The 18558-nt window shown below is 46.7% G+C and overlaps 1 protein-coding gene across 8 annotated transcripts in view; it reads right to left on the bottom strand.

Moving 5' to 3' along the window:
* The window catches only part of LRRC49 (leucine rich repeat containing 49), a 394882-nt gene that overhangs the window by 184696 nt on the left and 191628 nt on the right, over positions 1-18558 (bottom strand). For all 8 annotated transcript variants that reach the window (XR_010179247.1, XM_063926210.1, XM_063926208.1 and 5 more), the window contains one exon: positions 8677-8824. Coding sequence is in view for 7 of the 8 variants with exons in the window: in XM_063926210.1 (XP_063782280.1) it covers positions 8677-8824 (148 nt within the window). In the remaining variant the exon portion in view is untranslated. The remainder of the gene's footprint in view (positions 1-8676; positions 8825-18558) is intronic.

An 18558-nucleotide genomic window follows, 5' to 3' on the forward strand; every position in this document is an offset into this window, starting at 1 on the left:
GTCAACCTGGACAGTGCACTGTCTAACACAGGGGGTGACTCCCATTTTTTTCTATCCTCTACAGGGAAAGGATAAGCCATCTGAATCCTCTTGGGAATACGAAATTTCTTTTCGGAATTCACCCACACCCCTTCAAAGAGTATTCAGCTCGTGGGAAGGAGGGAAAGTAACCTTAGATTTCTTTTCCTTATAGAAATAGGCCGTCTCCTGAGGTACAGGAGTGGCTTCCATGACTTCCAAAACCTCCCTTATAGCCACAATCATATATTGTATATTTTTTGCCAATTTATGATCTATTTCTCTGGAGTCACTATCGTCGACACAGGAATCAGTGTCCGTGTCGGTATCAGTATTCACAATATTTGCAAATGGTCTCTTATGTGACCCAGATGGGTCGCCTGCAGATGGAAGCACAGAACTCTGAAAAATCACATCTTCCATAGATTTTCTCCAGCATTCTGCATGAGATTCAGACTTATCTAATCTCCTATTGATATGATGCATACTATCACGTATTTCTTTCACCCATGGTGTTTCGGCAGCGCCACCACATTACAACTCTGTGTCCCTAAAATGGCTTCCTCTGGGGAAGAACTCCCTGCCACAGACATGTCACACTCGCGCACAACACCCACACAGACACACTGGGACTTATAGGGGACAGACCCACAGTAAAATCTGTCAGGGGGACACAGTTTACAACCCCAGCGCCAGTATCTAATGCCTGTGAACACAAAATGCCCACTGAAATGCAGCGCTGTTTTACATAGTAAACACACTTGTAAAGCACCAAATTCGCTTGTGCCCCCCCCTGTTTTGCACCCTGATACTTGTAGTCAGAAGTGGAGGAGGACCAGCGATGTCTCTGCAGCCTGAGGAGAGAGAGAAAATGGCACTGAGCAGTGTGCTGGCTGCCTGAGGAAGAAGCTCCGCCCCCGCAATGGGGCGTTTTTACCTCAGAGAGGCTTTATAATATTTATACTGGCGGGGGTAGGGCTGTGCCTGGGCATCTTATGCCCCCTTTTAGCCAGTTTATATAGGTATTTTGCTGACCAGGGCGCCCCCCCACCCCCGCCGCGCCCTGCACCCTGCAGTGCCTGTGTGTGTGGGCAGCAATGGTGCGCTGCGCTCCCGCCAGCCGCGCGGTACCTCAGCCGTCACTATCTTCTTACACTCACCTGTCTTCTGGCTCTGTGAGGGGGGCGACGGCGTGCTGTGGGAGTGAGCATCTAGACACGGCTTGCGTTCAGTACCCTTCAGGAGCTAATGGTGTCCTGTCAGCCAGAAGCAGAGCCATGAAACTCTTCAGGAAGTTGGTTCCTACTTCTGCCCCCTCAGTCCCACGAAGCAAGGAGACTGTTGCCAGCAGTTCTCCCTGAAAATAAAAAACCTAACATAAGTCTTTTCAGAGAAACTCAGTAGAGCTCCCCTGGAGTGCATCCAGTCTGCCTGGGCACATTTCTAAAACTGAGGTCTGGAGGAGGGGCATAGAGGGAGGAGCCAGTACACACCCATTGAAAAGTCTTAAGAGTGCCCATGGCTCCTGCGGAACCATCTATACCCCATGGTCATGAAGTGGACCCCAGCATCCTCTAGGACGCATGAGAAATACTGTATTACACAGCAAATGAATAGTCAGTTCTTGAAGTTGATTTCTTGGAAGCAGGAAACATGGGCAAGCGTAAGTATCTGACGACTGTGTCAGAGCATCTCCAAAATAGCAGGGGTGGGGTGTTCTGGAATGCAGTGGTTAGTAACTAGCAAAAGGGGTCCAAGGAAGGACAGCCGGTGAATCACTGATAGCTTCATGGGTGCCCTAGACTCAGTGATGCGCATTGGAGTGAAGGCTAGTAAGTCTGGTGGGTCAGCACGGATGGTATAATGGTTAGCATTACTGCCTCACAGCTCTGAGGTCACAGGTTCTATTCTCACCATGTTCCTAACTGTGTGGCATTTGTGTATTCTCAACGTGCTTGGGTGGGTTTCCTCTGGGTACTCTGGTTTCCTCCCACAAGCCAAAAATTTACTGGTTAGATAATTTGCTACCAATAAAAAGTAACCCTAGTGTGTATATGTGTTTAGGGCACACTAGATGGGCCATGTGGAAGAGCTAATGTAGCATAAATTGCTGAAAAGTTAATGCTGTCTATGATAGGAAGGTGTTAAAACACACGGGGGTAATTCAGGTTTGTTAGCAAACCAAAAAAAGCACACTAATGGGCAAAACTGTGTTGTACTGCAGGTGGGGCAGATGTAACATGTGCAGAGAGATTTAGATTTGGGTGTGTTATATTGTTTATGGGCATGGAAAATACTGCATGCGTAATTTTTACACTGCAATTTAGATTTCAGTTTGACGACACCCCACCCAAATCTAAATCTCTCTGCACGTTACATCTGCCCCACCTGCAGTGCAAATGGTTTTGTCCACTAGCGTGCTTTTTTGATTTGCTAACAAACCTGAATAATACTTGCAATGCATTGCAGCTTGCTGCATAGCCACAGACCAGTTAGAGTGCCCGTGCTGACCCCTGTTCACCGCCAAAAGTGCCTACAATGGGCATGTGAGAATAAGAAATGGACCGTGGAGCAATGGGCCTGATGAACCACGTTTTCTATTAGATCATGTGGATGCAGGGTGGATATGCATCGCTTACCTGTGGAAGAGAAGTCACCAGGATGCACTATGGAAAGAGGGCAAGCTGTGATGCTCTGGGCAATGTTGTGCTAGGGAACCTTGGGATTTTACTTTGACACGTAACACCTACCTAAACACTGTTGCAGACAAAGTACATCCCTTCATGGCAACGGCATTCCCTGAAAGTTACAGCCTCTTTCAGCAGGATAATGCAAACTGCAAACATAGTTCAGGAATGGTTTAAGGAACATGTCAAAGAGAATTCTAGGTGTTCACTTTGTCTTTAAATTCCCCAGATCTCAATTCAACTGGGCATCTGTGGGATGTGCTAAAAAAAACAAGTCCAAGCCATGTAGGCCCCATCTCACAAAAGGACATAAAGAATCTGCTGCCAACGTCTGGTGCCAGATACCACAGGACACCTACAGAAGTCTTGTCCATGCCTGGACAAGTCAGAGGTGTTTTGGTTGCACGATCCACACAATATTAGGAAGGTAGTTTTAATGTTATGGCTGATCAGTGTATATTTCTATTAATTGTCACCTCGTTTCTTTTATAGCAGCAGTGGTTTTTTATGTGACCTGATTTTATTTTTACTGAAATGTAATGCTTAAGTTTATACCCTGCAGCGCTTGTGTTCTCTTTCTTTAGAGATTCAGTAAAACAGGCATTTTGATCAGGGGTGCCAACACTTTTACATATATTATGGAGTCCGGTTTTACACAGTACCGTGCCACGTTTCAGGCCTAGTTTTATCAATCCTCGGACAGTGATAAATTGCACGGTGATAAAGTACAACCTGTAACATGGCAGTTAGGAGCTGATTGGCTGGTACTTTATCACTGTGCAATTTAATACTCTCCAAGGCTTGATAAATCTGGGCCTCAGACACCATTTCCCAAACCAGATGAACTAAAAATCTAGCTTTTGGGAAACAAAGTGAGTTGATCAACATTACAAGAATCAAACTTGTGCCTCCAGGACATCCAGATACCCCTGTTTTGCAGTTTGTGCACTTAATTGGGATATCCAGTTCAGGATAACCTCCTCTATTTCCTAAGTATGTTTCTGTTTAATACTAGAGATAGTGAACGGGCAAAAAAACAAAACCTCAGTGTACAGGATGCTAGGTCCAACCAGGTACCAAATAAAGCACACTTCACATCTTATCAACTTCAATGCTAAATAAGAAAGCGTGTTTTACAGCCCTGAAAAGCTCCAGCCTTCTGTGTGTGGGGAAACAGCAGATATTGTGGGATATAGAGTCTGGATCCCTACCAAAGTATAGCACTGGAGGGGGGGGGCTTAGCAAAAGTATACAGATCGTCTCCAGGTATGTCACTTTAATGACTAAGGGGTCTATCCATACCTGGATGCAGCAATGAGTTTGCACGCAGCGGCCACATCCAGGGGGTCTACGCACGTTCAGCATCTATAGTGCCCGTGCGCGACCCTTCAGCATGCGACCACATCCTACCGCAAGGTGATTGACAGCGACTAGGTGGCGTCAATGCGGCGTTTAGTCACCTGCGTTGTCAGGACAGTTTTCAAAGAAAATAAAGGGAGCTGGACAGGCTGCGCAGGCAGAGGTCAACCTTTGATCCATGCGTACGCAATTAAATTGCAAGCGCATCACGGGGTGCGCCACGCACATGCTGGGTGGCCTTGACTTGTGCTGGGCGGCCCACAGCATGTAATAAATGGACGCATTTCTAGCTGCGGGAAGAAAGATCTGAATTCATCTCTGAATAACCCCCTAAGATACTCTGCTCCGTGCAGGCAGCACCTTCTTGTTTTAAGATTTGTGCAGAATTTCCAAAAGGCAGATCTACAAATATTGCATAATATAACAAATAACCCCACATACAAAGAAATGATACCTGCAACAATTGTACTGTACTTCGGTTATGAAAACAGTAAATCCCTATATACAGACATATCATCATACATGTGGGTGTGGTATAACAGATAGCCGTGTCTAGTTAGACAGTCAATAGACAGACACCACATGTTAGACAGTCAAATGGTCGACAGGGTCAAAAGATAGACATGAAAAAAGCAGACAGTACAAAAGGTAGACAGGGTTAAATGGTCGACATAAAAAAGGTAGACAACATTTTTTTTGCTTTTTTGTGGTTTGTGTGGATAGTTTTGTCATCTGGGACCCCCAATTGTAGAAAGGCATCCCCTTGCGGGGTTCACTTCGCTTGCCACAAGGGCTCGGTGGTTCGTTGCGCTCGCCACAAGGTTTAGAACCAACTCTATGCCGACATGAATAGAGAAGGTATGAAAAAGTCCAAAAACATGTAAAATGGAAAACAACGGTGTCTACCTTTTTTATGTCGACTAATTTCATGTCGACCTTTTGACCCTGTCAACATTTTGCACTGTCTACCTTTTTCATGTGGACCTTTTGACCATGTCGACCTAATGTCTGTCTAACATATGGTGTCTATCTATTGACTGTCTAACTAGACACTGGGGTATATGCAATTGCGGTCGAATTCGCGGCAATTTTCGCCGTTTTTTAATTCGACTCAATTCGACAGGTGAATCCCGGAAGGTGGCTTCCGGAATTCACCATATTCAATGAAAAACGGATTCGCCAGAGTCGCGGGCGAAAATCGGCCGATTTGGCGGATTTTGCCGCGATTTTAAAAAACGGTAAAAAAACGTGAAAAACCCGAAAAAAAAATGGCGTGGGGTCCCCCCTCCAAAGCATAACCAGCCTCGGGCTCATCGAGCTGGTCCTGGTTCTAAAAATGCAGGGGAAAAATTGGCCAGGGTTCCCCCGTATTTTTAAAACCAGCACCGGGCTCTGCGCCTGGTGCTGGTGCCAAAAATACGGGGGACAAAAAGAGTAGGGGCCCCCCGTATTTTTAACACCAGCATCGGGCTCCACTAGCTGGACAGATAATGCCACAGCCGGGGGTCACTTTTATGCCGTGCCCTGCGGCCGTGGCATTAAATATCCAACTAGTCACCCCTGGCCGGGGTACCCTGGGGGAGTGGGGACCCCTTCAATCAAGGGGTCCCCCCACCCAGCCACCCAAGGGCCAGGGGTGAAGCCCGAGGCTGTCCCCCCCCATCCAATGGGCTGCGGATGGGGGGGCTGATAGCCTTTTGTGATAATAAAAAGATATTGTTTTTTCCAGCAGTACTACAAGTCCCAGCAAGCCTCCCCCGCAAGCTGGTACTTGGAGAACCACAAGTACCAGCATGCGGGAGAAAAACGGGTCCGCTGGTACCTGTAGTACTACTGGGAAAAAAATACCCAAATAAAAACAGGACACACACACCTTGATAGTAAAACTTTATTACACACTACCGACACACACATACTTACCTATGTTGACACGCCGACTGCCACGGTCTCCGACGATCCGAGGGTACCTGTGAAAAAATTATACTCACCTTCCAGCGTCCAGAGATAAATCCACGTCCAGAGAGTAAAATCCACGTACTTGTTTAAAAAAAAAAAAAACGCAAAAACCCGCTCCATACCGGACTAGAAAGGGGTCCAATGCTTTCACATCAGACCCCTTTCTCCCGAATGCCGGGACATCACGTGACTCCTGTCACTGACGTCCCTTCAGCCAATCAGGAAGCGCTACTTCCGTGGCGCTCACCTGATTGGCTGTGCGCTGTCTGTACTGTGACAGCGCATCGCAAAGCCGCTCCATTACTTTCAATGGTGGGAACTTTGCGGGTAGCGGTGGGGTCACCCGCCGGTCAGCCGCTGACCGGCGGGTGACCTCACCGCTAGCCGCTAAGTTCCCACCATTGAATATAATGGAGGGAGCTGTGCGATGCGCTGTCACAGTACAGACAGCGCTCAGCCAATCAGGTGAGCGCAACGAAGTTGCGCTTCCTGATTGGCTTAGAGACCTTTCTGTGACAGCTGTCACTGACAGGTCTCATTCGTGGAAAGGTGTCCCATGTGTCAGCATGGGACCCCTTTCAGTCCGTTATGGAGCGGGTATTTGCGTTTTTTTATTTTTAACAAGTACGTGGATTTATCTCTGGACCATGGCTGAGGTGAGTATATTGATCTTTTTTTTCAGGTATCCGTGGATTCTACATGGAGAAGAGGACCGATGTCGGCGTGTGAACATAGGTAAGTATGTGTGTGTCGGTAGTGTGTAATAAAGTTTTACTGTCGACGGTGTGTGTGTCCTGTTTTTATTTGGGTATTTTTTTCCCAGTAGTACTACAGGTACCAGCGGGCCCGTTTTTCTCCCGCATGCTGGTACTTGTGGTTCTCCAAGTACCAGCTTGCGGGGGAGGCTTGCTGGGACTTGTAGTACTACTGGAAAAAACAATATCTTTTTATTATCACAAAAGGCTATCAGCCCCCCCATCCGCAGCCCATTGGATGGGGGGGGACAGCCTCGGGCTTCACCCCTGGCCCTTGGGTGGCTGGGGGGGGGGGACCCCTTGATTGAAGGGGTCCCCACTCCCCCAGGGTACCCCGGCCAGGGGTGACTAGTTGGATATTTGATGCCACGGCCGCAGGGCACGGCATAAAAGTGACCCCCGGCTGTGGCATTATCTGTCCAGCTAGTGGAGCCCGATGCTGGTGTTAAAAATACGGGGGACCCCTACTCTTTTTGTCCCCCGTATTTTTGGCACCAGCACCAGGCGCAGAGCCCGGTGCTGGTTTTAAAAATACGGGGGAACCCCTGTCAATTTTTTCCCCGCATTTTTAGAACCAGGACCAGCTCGAAGAGCCCGAGGCTGGTTATGCTTTGGAGGGGGGACCCCACGCCATTTTTTTTTATGATTTCACCGTTCCAGCATAAAAAAAAAAAAAAAAAAAAAATATAATATTTTAAAAAATATATAAATAATATTTGTGCCTCCAAAAAAAAAAAAAAAAAGTACCTAATCCCTTCTAATATAAATAGATCTGCTATTCCCCCAAAAAAAAAACACAAAAAAAAACATGTTTAAATTTTTTTTCTTTGTTTTCACCCTCCAAAGTGTGGCGGATTGAAAATGACGAATTTGCTGTCTAAAAGCACTGCTGTCGAATTTCCAAACTTGAATTGAATATGCTTTGGTCGAATTGCAGCACTTATATCATTGCAGAAAAGTCGAATTTGCAAAAATTCGAATTTCAAAAAGTCGAATTTTGAAAGTCCGTTTTTGGGTCGGAAAGCACTGAATTGCATAGGCGATTTTTTTTTTGGGTCGAAAATGACCCGAAATTCGACAATTTCGGGAATTCGACCACAATTGCATATACCCCACTGTCTATCTATCCTCAGGATACCCAAACATGTAGCCTCAATACGCCATGCAACGAGAGATGCCTGTCACAACTGAGCTGACAGGCCCCGTGCACCTTTGCTAACGTCGGGCGTCTTTTTTGCCGAAAAGGAAGCTTAGACGCAACCCACTGTGGATAGGAAGCCCCAGGAGACTGTGCTGATAATTGTGTTATGTATATCTGTGTGCGACTGTGTCTGTATATGGAGAACAACAGAACTTGATATGGAAAAAAGCCGCACTACTATATCCTTGTGCGCCCTAGCCACATTGCATTGCATTTAAGACACATTCTAAGCAAAAAAGACCCAGTGCTAGCAGAGATTCAAGGGATCTTGTGTACCAATAAGGGCTAATTGGAGCGATTGCAGCAAAGATGTAGGAGGACATATCTGTATATGCTGGCTGTAACAGATCTTTACACAATAAAGACATTTGCTTTATACAAGCAACCATAGAATTTAACTGTGATTTTTTTTTTGGGGGGGGGAGGGGAACCAACCCAGTTGAAACATGCAGGAAAACTTAAATTTCTACCTTTCATTTACAACAGGTCTTGCTGTATTACGAGGGGCCGTTTTCCTGAAGGAGCACTTTATGATGCCAACAACTTCCTAGTGACAATGCCAAGATATTTTCCAGTAACTACTTGGAAATACACTGCTGGCTCATTTACTACAAAAGTGTTTGCCAACTTACATGCCTGGTACAAGTGTGTAACACCAATCTGTACATAATTGTTTATGTAAGTAAATATCTGCACTTACTGTAATTCTCTTCATATCCAGCTGTCGCAGCTGCAGCATATGTCCAAGAATGGTTTGCCTGTACCATGGCTCTTGAGCTATAGGGTTGCCATCAAGTGTAACATCTGAAAGCGATGTTGAGTCAGCAAGGCACAAGATGTCATTGATTCTGTAAAAAGATATAAACAGAGCAATTTAGGCTGTAGAAGTATATATTTCTCTAATATAATGTAACATGCCGTTTAACGGGAACATTTATTTTGAAATAACAATTTAGTAAGAACCCTGTACAAGGCTATAAATGAACTTAAAAAAAGCCCACTAAAACTGTGAATGTGAAAAATAAGAATTTACTCACCGGTAATTCTATTTCTCGTAGTCCGTAGTGGATGCTGGGGACTCCGTAAGGACCATGGGGAATAGACGGCTCCGCAGGAGACTGGACACACTAAAAGAAAGATTTGGTACTACCTGGTGTGCACTGGCTCCTCCCTCTATGCCCCTCCTCCAGACCTCAGTTAGGATACTGTGCCCGGAAGAGCTGACACAATAAGGAAGGATTTTGAATCCCGGGTAAGACTCATACCAGCCACACCAATCACACCGTATAACTCGTGATATTTTACCCAGTTAACAGTATGAATAACAACTGAGCCTCTCAACAGATGGCTCAACAATAACCCTTTAGTTAGGCAATAACTATATACAAGTATTGCAGACAATCCGCACTTGGGATGGGCGCCCAGCATCCACTACGGACTACGAGAAATAGAATTACCGGTGAGTAAATTCTTATTTTCTCTGACGTCCTAGTGGATGCTGGGGACTCCGTAAGGACCATGGGGATTATACCAGAGCTCCCAAACGGGCGGGAGAGTGTGGATGACTCTGCAGCACCGAATGAGAGAACTCAAGGTCCTCCTCAGCCAGGGTATCAAATTTGTAGAATTTAGCAAACGTGTTTGCCCCTGACCAAGTAGCAGCTCGGCAAAGTTGTAAAGCCGAGACCCCTCGGGCAGCCGCCCAAGATGAGCCCACCTTCCTCGTGGAATGGGCTTTTACTAATTTAGGATGCGGCAAACCAGCCGCAGAATGCGCCAGCTGAATTGTGCTACAAATCCAGCGAGCAACAGTCTGCTTAGAAGCAGGAGCACCTATTTTGTTGGGTGCATACAGGATAAAAAGCGAGTCAGTTATCCTGACTCCAGCCGTCCTGGAAACATAAATTTTCAAGGCCCTGACTACGTCCAGTAACTTGGAATCCTCCAAGTTCTTAGTAGCCGCAGGCACTACAATAGGTTGGTTCAAGTGAAAAGCTGATACCACCTTAGGGAGAAACTGGGGACGAGTCCTCAATTCTGCCCTATCCATATGGAAAATCAGATAAGGGCTTCTACACGACAAAGCCGCCAATTCTGACACACGCCTGGCCGAAGCCAAGGCCAATAACATGACCCCTTTCCACGTGAGATATTTGAGATCCACGGTTTTAAGTGGTTCAAACCAATGTGATTTTAGGAAACTCAACACCACATTGAGATCCCAAGGTGCCACAGGAGGCACAAAAGGGGGCTGAATATGAAGCACTCCCTTTACAAAAGTCTGAACTTCAGGCAGTGAAGCCAGTTCTTTCTGGAAGAAAATCGACAGAGCCGAAATCTGGACCTTAATGGAACCCAATTTTAGGCCCATGGTCACTCCTGACTGTAGGAAGTGCAGAAAACGACCCAGCTGAAATTCCTCTGTGGGGGCCTTCCTGGCCTCACACCACGCAACATATTTTCGCCAAATGCGGTGATAATGGTTTGCGGTTACTTCTTTCCTGGCTTTTATCAGCGTAGGAATGACTTCCTCCGGAATGCCCTTTTCCTTTAGGATCCGGAATTCAACCGCCATGCCGTCAAACGCAGCCGCGGTAAGTCTTGGAACAGACAGGGCCCCTGCTGTAGCAGATCCTGTCTGAGCGGTAGAGGCCATGGGTCCTCTGATAACATTTCTTGAGGTTCCGGGTACCAAGCTCTTCTTGGCCAATCCGGAACCACGAGTATCGTTCTTACTCCTCGCCTTCTTATTATTCTCAGTACCTTTGGTATGAGGGGCAGAGGAGGGAACACATAGACCGACTGGTACACCCACGGTGTCACTAGCGCGTCCACAGCTATCGCCTGAGGGTCCCTTGACCTGGCGCAATATCTCTTTAGTTTTTTGTTGAGGCGGGACGCCATCATGTCCACCTGTGGCCTTTCCCAACGGTTTACCAACAGTAGGAAGACTTCTGGATGAAGTCCCCACTCTCCCGGGTGTAGGTCGTGTCTGCTGAGGAAGTCTGTTTCCCAGTTGTCCACTCCCGGAATGAACACTGCCGACAGTGCTATTATGTGATTTTCCGCCCATCGGAGAATCCTTGCGGCTTCTGCCATCGCCATCCTGCTTCTTGTGCCGCCCTGTCGGTTTACATGGGCGACTGCCGTGATGTTGTCTGACTGGATCAGTACCGGCTGGTTTTGAAGCAGGGGTTTTGCCTGACTTAGGGCATTGTAAATGGCCCTTAGTTCCAGAATATTTATGTGCAGGGAAGTCTCCTGACTTGACCATAGTCCTTGGAAGTTTCTTCCCTGTGTGACTGCTCCCCAGCCTCGAAGGCTGGCATCCGTGGTCACCAGGACCCAGTCCTGTATGCCGAATCTGCGGCCCTCTAGAAGATGAGCACTCTGCAGCCACCACAGTAGAGACACCCTGGTCCCTGGAGACAGGGTTATCAGACGATGCATCTGAAGATGCGATCCCGACCACTTGTCCAAGAGGTCCCACTGGAAGGTCCTTGCATGGAACCTGCCGAATGGAATTGCTTCGTATGAAGCCACCATTTTTCCCAGGACTCGTGTGCAGTGATGCACCGATACCCGTTTTGGTTTTAGGAGGTCACTGACTAGAGATGACAGCTCCTTGGCTTTCTCCTGCGGGAGAAACACTTTTTTCTGTTCTGTGTCCAGAATCATCCCCAGGAACAGTAAGCGTGTGGAAGGAACCAGTTGTGACTTTGGGATGTTTAGAATCCAGCCATGCTGTTGTAGCACTTCCCGAGATAGTGCTACTCCGACCAGTAACTGCTCCCTGGACCTCGCCTTTATTAGGAGATCGTCCAAGTACGGGATAATTAAAACTCCCTTTTTTCGAAGGAGTATCGTCATTTCTGCCATTACCTTGGTAAACACCCTCGGTGCCGTGGACAGTCCAAACGGTAGTGTCTGGAATTGGTAATGACAATCCTGTACCACAAATCTGAGGTACTCCTGGTGAGGAAGGTAAATTGGGACATGCAGGTAAGCATCCTTGATGTCCAGGGATACCATGTAATCCTCCTCGTCCAGGCTTGCAATAACCGCCCTGAGCGATTCCATCTTGAACTTTGATTTTTTTATGTATGTGTTCAAGGATTTCAAATTTAAAATGGGTCTCACCGAACCGTCCGGTTTCGGTACCACAAACAGTGTGGAATAGTAACCCCGTCCTTGTTGAAGTAGGGGTACTTTTACTATCACCTGCTGGGAATACAGCTTGTGAATTGCCTCTAGTACAGCCTCCCTGCTCGAGGGAATTGTCGGTAAGGCCGATTTGAGGAAACGGCGGGGGGGAGTCGCCTCGAATTCCAGCTTGTACCCCTGAGATACTACTTGAAGGATCCAGGGATCCACCCGTGAGCGAACCCACTGATCGCTGAAATTTTTGAGGCGGCCCCCCACCGTACCTGGCTCCGCCTGTGGAGCCCCACCGTCATGCGGCGGATTTGGAAGAAGCTGGGGAGGACTTTTGTTCCTGGGAACCTGCTGCGTGGTGCAGTTTCTTCCCCCTTCCTCTGCCTCTAGACAGAAAGGACCCGCCTTTTCCCCGCCTGTTTTTCTGGGTTCGAAAGGACTGCACCTGATAGTACGGCGCTTTCTTAGGCTGTGAGGGGACATGGGGTAAAAATGCTGACTTCCCAGCTGTTGCTGTGGAAACAAGGTCTGAGAGAACGTCCCCGAATAACTCCTCGCCCTTATAAGGCAAAACTTCCATGTGCCTTTTAGAATCTGCATCCCCTGTCCACTGCCGAGTCCATAAGCCTCTCCTAGCAGAAATGGACAATGCACTTACTCTAGATGCCAGCCGGCAGATCTCCCTCTGTGCATCTCTCATGTACAAGACTGAGTCTTTTATATGCTCTATGGTTAGCAGAATAGTGTCCCTGTCTAGGGTGTCAATATTTTCTGACAGGGAATCTGACCAAGCAGCAGCAGCACTCCACATCCACGCTGAAGCAATAGCTGGTCTCAGTATAACTCCAGTGTGTGTATATATAGACTTTAGGATAGCCTCCTGCTTTCTATCAGCAGGTTCCTTTAGGGCGGCCGTATCTGGAGACGGTAGTGCCACCTTTTTAGACAAACGTGTGAGCGCTTTATCCACTCTAGGGGGAGTTTCCCGTGACCTATCCTCTGGCGAGAAAGGGAACGCCATTAGTAATTTTTTTTAAATCACCAATTTCTTATCAGGGAAAGCTCACGCTTCTTCACACACTTCATTTAATTCTTCAGATGGGGGAAAAACTATAGGTAGTTTTTTCTCCCCAAACATAATACCCTTTTTTGAGGTACCTGGGTTTATATCAGAAAGGTGTAAAACCTCTTTCATTGCCTCAATCATGCCACGAATGGCCCTAGTGGACATTAAATTTGACTCATCGTCGTCGACACTGGTATCAGTATCCGTGTCGACATCTGTGTCTGCCATCTGAGGTAGTGGGCGTTTTAGAGCCCCTGATGGCCATTGAATTGCCTGGGCAGGCACGGGCTGAGAAGCCGGCTGTCCCGTATTTGGCCTGTCGTCAAATTTTTTATGTAAGGAGTCGACACTTGCACGTAATTCCTTCCATAAGTCCATCCACTCAGGTGTCTGCCCCGTAGGGGGTGACATCACATTTATAGGCATCTGCTCCGCCTCCACATAAGTCTCCTCATCAAACATGTCGACACAGCCGTACCGACACACCGCACACACACACAGGGAATGCTCTTAAAGGAGACAGGACCCCACAAAATCCCTTTGGGGAGACAGAGATAGAGTATGCCAGCACACACCAGAGCGCTATATAATGCAGGGACTAACTGAATTATGTCCCCTATAGCTGCTATAATATTTACTGCGCCTCAAATCTGTGCCCCCCCCTCTCTTTTTTACCCTTTTCTGTAGTGTAGACTGCAGGCGAGAGTCAGGGAGCTTCCTTCCAGCGGAACTGTGAGGGAATAATGGCGCCAGTGTGCTGAGGGAGATGGCTCCGCCCCTTTTTCGGCGGACTTTTCTCCCGCTTTTTTCTGTATTCAGGCAGGGGTAATTACCACATATATAGCCTCTGGGGCTATATATTGTGGTTATTTTGCCAGCCAAGGTGATATTATTGCTGCTCAGGGCGCCCCCCCCCCAGCGCCCTGCACCCTCAGTGACCGGAGTGTGAAGTGTGTATGAGGAGCAATGGCGCACAGCTGCAGTGCTGTGCGCTACCTTGGTGAAGACTGAAGTCTTCTGCCGCCGATTTTCCGGACCATCTTCTTGCTTCTGGCTCTGTAAGAGGGACGGCGGCGGGGCTCCGGGAACGAACACCAAGGACGGGTCCTGCGGTCGATCCCTCTGGAGCTAATGGTGTCCAGTAGCCTAAGAAGCCCAAGCTAGCTGCAAGCAGGTAGGTTCGCTTCTTCTCCCCTTAGTCCCTCGTTGCAGTGAGCCTGTTGCCAGCAGGTCTCGCTGTAAAATAAAAAACCTAATATATACTTTCTTTCTAGGAGCTCAGGAGAGCCCCTAGTGTGCATCCAGCTCGGCCGGGCACAGAAATCTAACTGAGGTCTGGAGGAGGGGCATAGAGGGAGGAGTCAGTGCACACCAGGTCGTACCAAATCTTTCTTTTATTGTGCCCAGTCTCCTGCGGAGCCGTCTATTCCCCATGGTCCTTACGGAGTCCCCAGCATCCACTAGGACGTCAGAGAAATAAAGATTTATATGCCATTAATTTATAACATGTAATAAATCATTAAACACTCAAATATAACTTCTTTACGTATCCCAAAGTTCTAACTTATGAAGCCGGCAGAAGGGGAAGCCTGAGAAGAGGGGTCGGGGCCATGTTACCGGTGGTCAGCATCCCGATGCTGGGAACCCGGGCGCAAAATGCCGGCGGTGGCGGCCAGCGCAACGAAGCAACACTGGTTCTATTCCCACTATTCCCCCCACCACCACCCCACCCGAGTGGGCGAGTGGGGATAGTCCCTGTAAGTCAGCATGACGATTGTCGCGATTGCCAGGGTTCGGGATGTAGCGGTCGTTATTGCGCCGGTCACATAACCACATCCCGCAAAGAGAAACAGTAAGCTTAAAGAGGAGAACCGGCTTACCAACTGGGCCTTGATGCCTGGAGAGGGAACAGTCTTTGCTGCAGGTGCTGGAAGACTGGCCCATGTAGAGGGCATTCTTTGGAATTAGATAAGTACCAGTCACTCATTACTTTGCAATGATTTTATACATATTAATCATTAATGATGTTATACATATTAATAATTTAACTTTTTCCCAGAATATAGGACTATCGCTTAGTCAACAGATTAGTACCCAAGCCTGATCTCACATTTACAATGCAAACTGATTTGATGTACTGTGTAGAGATTATTTCACCACTTTCTGGTTTGGGCAAAGAGCAGTCATTGTGGTCAAGAAGTTCAGTGACATGGTGAAGCATGCATTTAGCAAATTGAAGTAAAGGAAAAACTACACACTTCAGTGGTTGGAGAGTATTTAATCTGAAATTCGATAAGAGTCTATTCATGGAAATTACGTTTGTTGAATCTTATGTTAAGAAGACCAGGAAGTTCTATATAATGAAACAAAAGTGACAATGTTCCTTCAGGGGTTTCAAGTCCTTGATCTATAGATACAGCAAGGAGTATGGTTGGTTGGTTGGTTGGTTGGTATTGGGACACAAGCTGAAGCTCATCTGGAGAACAGAATTAAAAAAAAAAAAAAAAAACACAACAATAAAGAAGGAGGACCCATTATGTTAGCTGGGCAATATGAGCAGACCTCGATCTACACTACCATTTAAAAGTTTAAGGATCTCAATTTTTCCAATTGTTATTGACATTTTTGCAGTTTAATGACTTAATGTTTACTGTGCCCCTCTGATTCTTATTCCAGTAGTACAAGCCCCTTGCAAGCAGATAGGTATGGACCTGGTAGGGCCACTGGAGAATTCAGTCCAGGGCACCAGCATGTGATAGTAATTCTTGACTATGCTATGAGCTATCCAGAAGTCATTCTGTTGTGCAATATAAAATATATTTAAAAAGTACCATAGCCAATTACTTCTTTTATATACAAGGTTGGGAATCCCAAAAGAGATATTGACGGACCAAGGTACCCCTTTCAAAGTTGATGAAAGAGCTAAGAAAAATACAACGGGCAAAAAACTCTCTGGACCTTGGTCTATCATCAAACAGATGGGCTTATAGAATTTATTTAAATTTTGAAGCAGATGATTAGAAGGGTGATGACACAAGAAAAGAAAAAAAAGAAAAAAAAAAAAAAGATAGATCGGGGTGTTTTTCTGCCCATCCTAATGTTTGCTGTATGGGAAGTCCCGCAGGCCTCAACGGGGTGCAGTCTATGTGAGCTTTTGTTTTGAAGAGTTGTTCTTCGGAAGACAGCACAGGGACATCTTGACAGACGGTTAGAGCAACCAAATCTTAGAAGGTTGAGAGCAACCGAATCCCAAAATACCAAGCGTAATGTTCCATGGTTATATGGCCTGGGTTCAGTATGATATATCGCTCGACGGGATGCCGGTGGTCAGATGACACACACTGACATCCCAGCATTGAAGATCCGGATGTCAGAGGGGGTAAGTATTTTTTCACCCCTCCGCCTTAACCCTCCAGGGGTGGCATATAGATCTAACTTTCCCCCAGTGCCTAACCCTAACAGCCCAGCCCACCCCCAGGGCCCTAGCCCTAACCGTGCCCTCGATACTTACCTTCGGTATGTCGGCAGTCGGTCTACCAGCGCTGGTCTCCCGAGTGGTATCGGGATTCCAGTGTCAGTCACATAACCGCTGGCACTGTGACAGCCAGGATGTTAATCGCATCCAATATGGCCATATACCAGAGGCTAGACAGGCTGCAGAAGGTTGAGAATATGATCCAATTAGAGGTGATAGAGGAATTAACCAGTAAGTGGAATAGTCTATAATGTTGCTCCTGAAAGTCAATGAGATGATACAGTTTTACAATGACTTTAAACTGCTGTCCCTTAACACTTACCCTATGGTACGAGCAGAGAGATTAAGGTCTGTGGGGGCCCCTGGGCAACAAACTTGAGGGGGTCCCTATGAATAAAATGATCAAAGATATATAAAAGGAACCCTTCTTCTGCGCTTAACCTACATTATAAGCAGCACCTTTCAGGTGGTTCCCTGCTGATGGAGACCGAAACTAGGAATGCCAAAAAAATCACCTTAGGTGCGCTATTATACGTGTTACCAGGGTAATCCATTAATTAATATGTAAGGGTGATCCCTTTAGGATTATATACCCTATTTGCTAATGTCACTCTCAATAAAAGCAAAAATGTCATACCTGAATATTTATTCTTGGTATACAATATAAAAATCTCACAATTTATAAAATGCACACAGTTTTTACATAAAATTCGATGTGCAAATATACAAGGCAACATATACCCGACCACTTGTTTAGGAGGTGTAGTTTCATTTAAATTTGAGGTGGATGTCTCCTATTGTTGGTACAGGCTTATGCCGACGACCCAACCCGTTTAGTCTGCTACTGGACTTCATCAGGGGTACAATTCTAAAAAAAAAAGCGATCCTCTATACGCACTAGATGATGTTATATCACGTTAAATCAAAGCCAAATCTCCAAGATGGCTTTGATACAGCCGAATCCACCTTACTACAATGGATTGCCAGTGTATTATATGTTGTTGATAGGTGAGAACATCAAACAATTCTATAATATCCTTGTATATTTACATACATACATACACACACACATTATTGATATATAGATATATCCTGACTTAGTCAGGAAGTCCATTGATGGCGAAACGCGTTGGCGGTGGCTTACTAACGTAGATGGCTTGATGTCAACAGCTGAGTATCAGAGCTGGCAGTGAGCTCCGGTTAAGGATATCACTATTGGACAATGCTGTACAGAAGTGATTGCTACTGGGGAGCCGGCTAAGAGTGCTTTTTGCAAGCTTACATGTATGTGGATATTTTACAATTAGTAAAAGTTACTTTATATGTTATTCACGAGTGCGCTCTCCTCATTTGTAACTTTTTAGAATTTAAAAAAAAATAATATACATATATATAAAACCTTATACTGCTGCTTACCTCTGCAGCACCTCACTCTGTCAGGATTAGCAGCACTGATGCTCTGCACTACTGGGGGGGTTGGGTAGCGGGAGACACATGGAGGCACGGGAGACACAAGCCAACAGCTGAGTACAGCGGTGCTGAGTGCCTTGGCAGGCATACTCAGCTCTTCATGATCCCCTGAGACTCTGACTTCATTGAAGCTCCTCGGCAGCTCAGCTTCAGCAGCCGCCGAGGAGCTTCAATGAAGTCTCACGAGATCATGATGTAAATCCCTCGAGACTCTGACTGTCTAGGGCAGCATCCGAAGCGGTTAAAAGAGGAATAAAAACGGAGACAGTGGAATGCTGTACTCCGGTTTTAGGTTAGTAACAGTGGGGAGTCTGGGGATAATGTGTGGAGGGCCCTAATCTGTGGGGGCCCAGGGATGACCGTCCCCGTCACCCCTCCTATAATCCAGCCATGGGTATGAGTGGATGATCTAGTGG

This window comes from Pseudophryne corroboree, chromosome 6, assembly GCF_028390025.1.
Source record: "Pseudophryne corroboree isolate aPseCor3 chromosome 6, aPseCor3.hap2, whole genome shotgun sequence".
In the NCBI taxonomy this organism is placed as follows: domain Eukaryota; kingdom Metazoa; phylum Chordata; class Amphibia; order Anura; family Myobatrachidae; genus Pseudophryne; species Pseudophryne corroboree.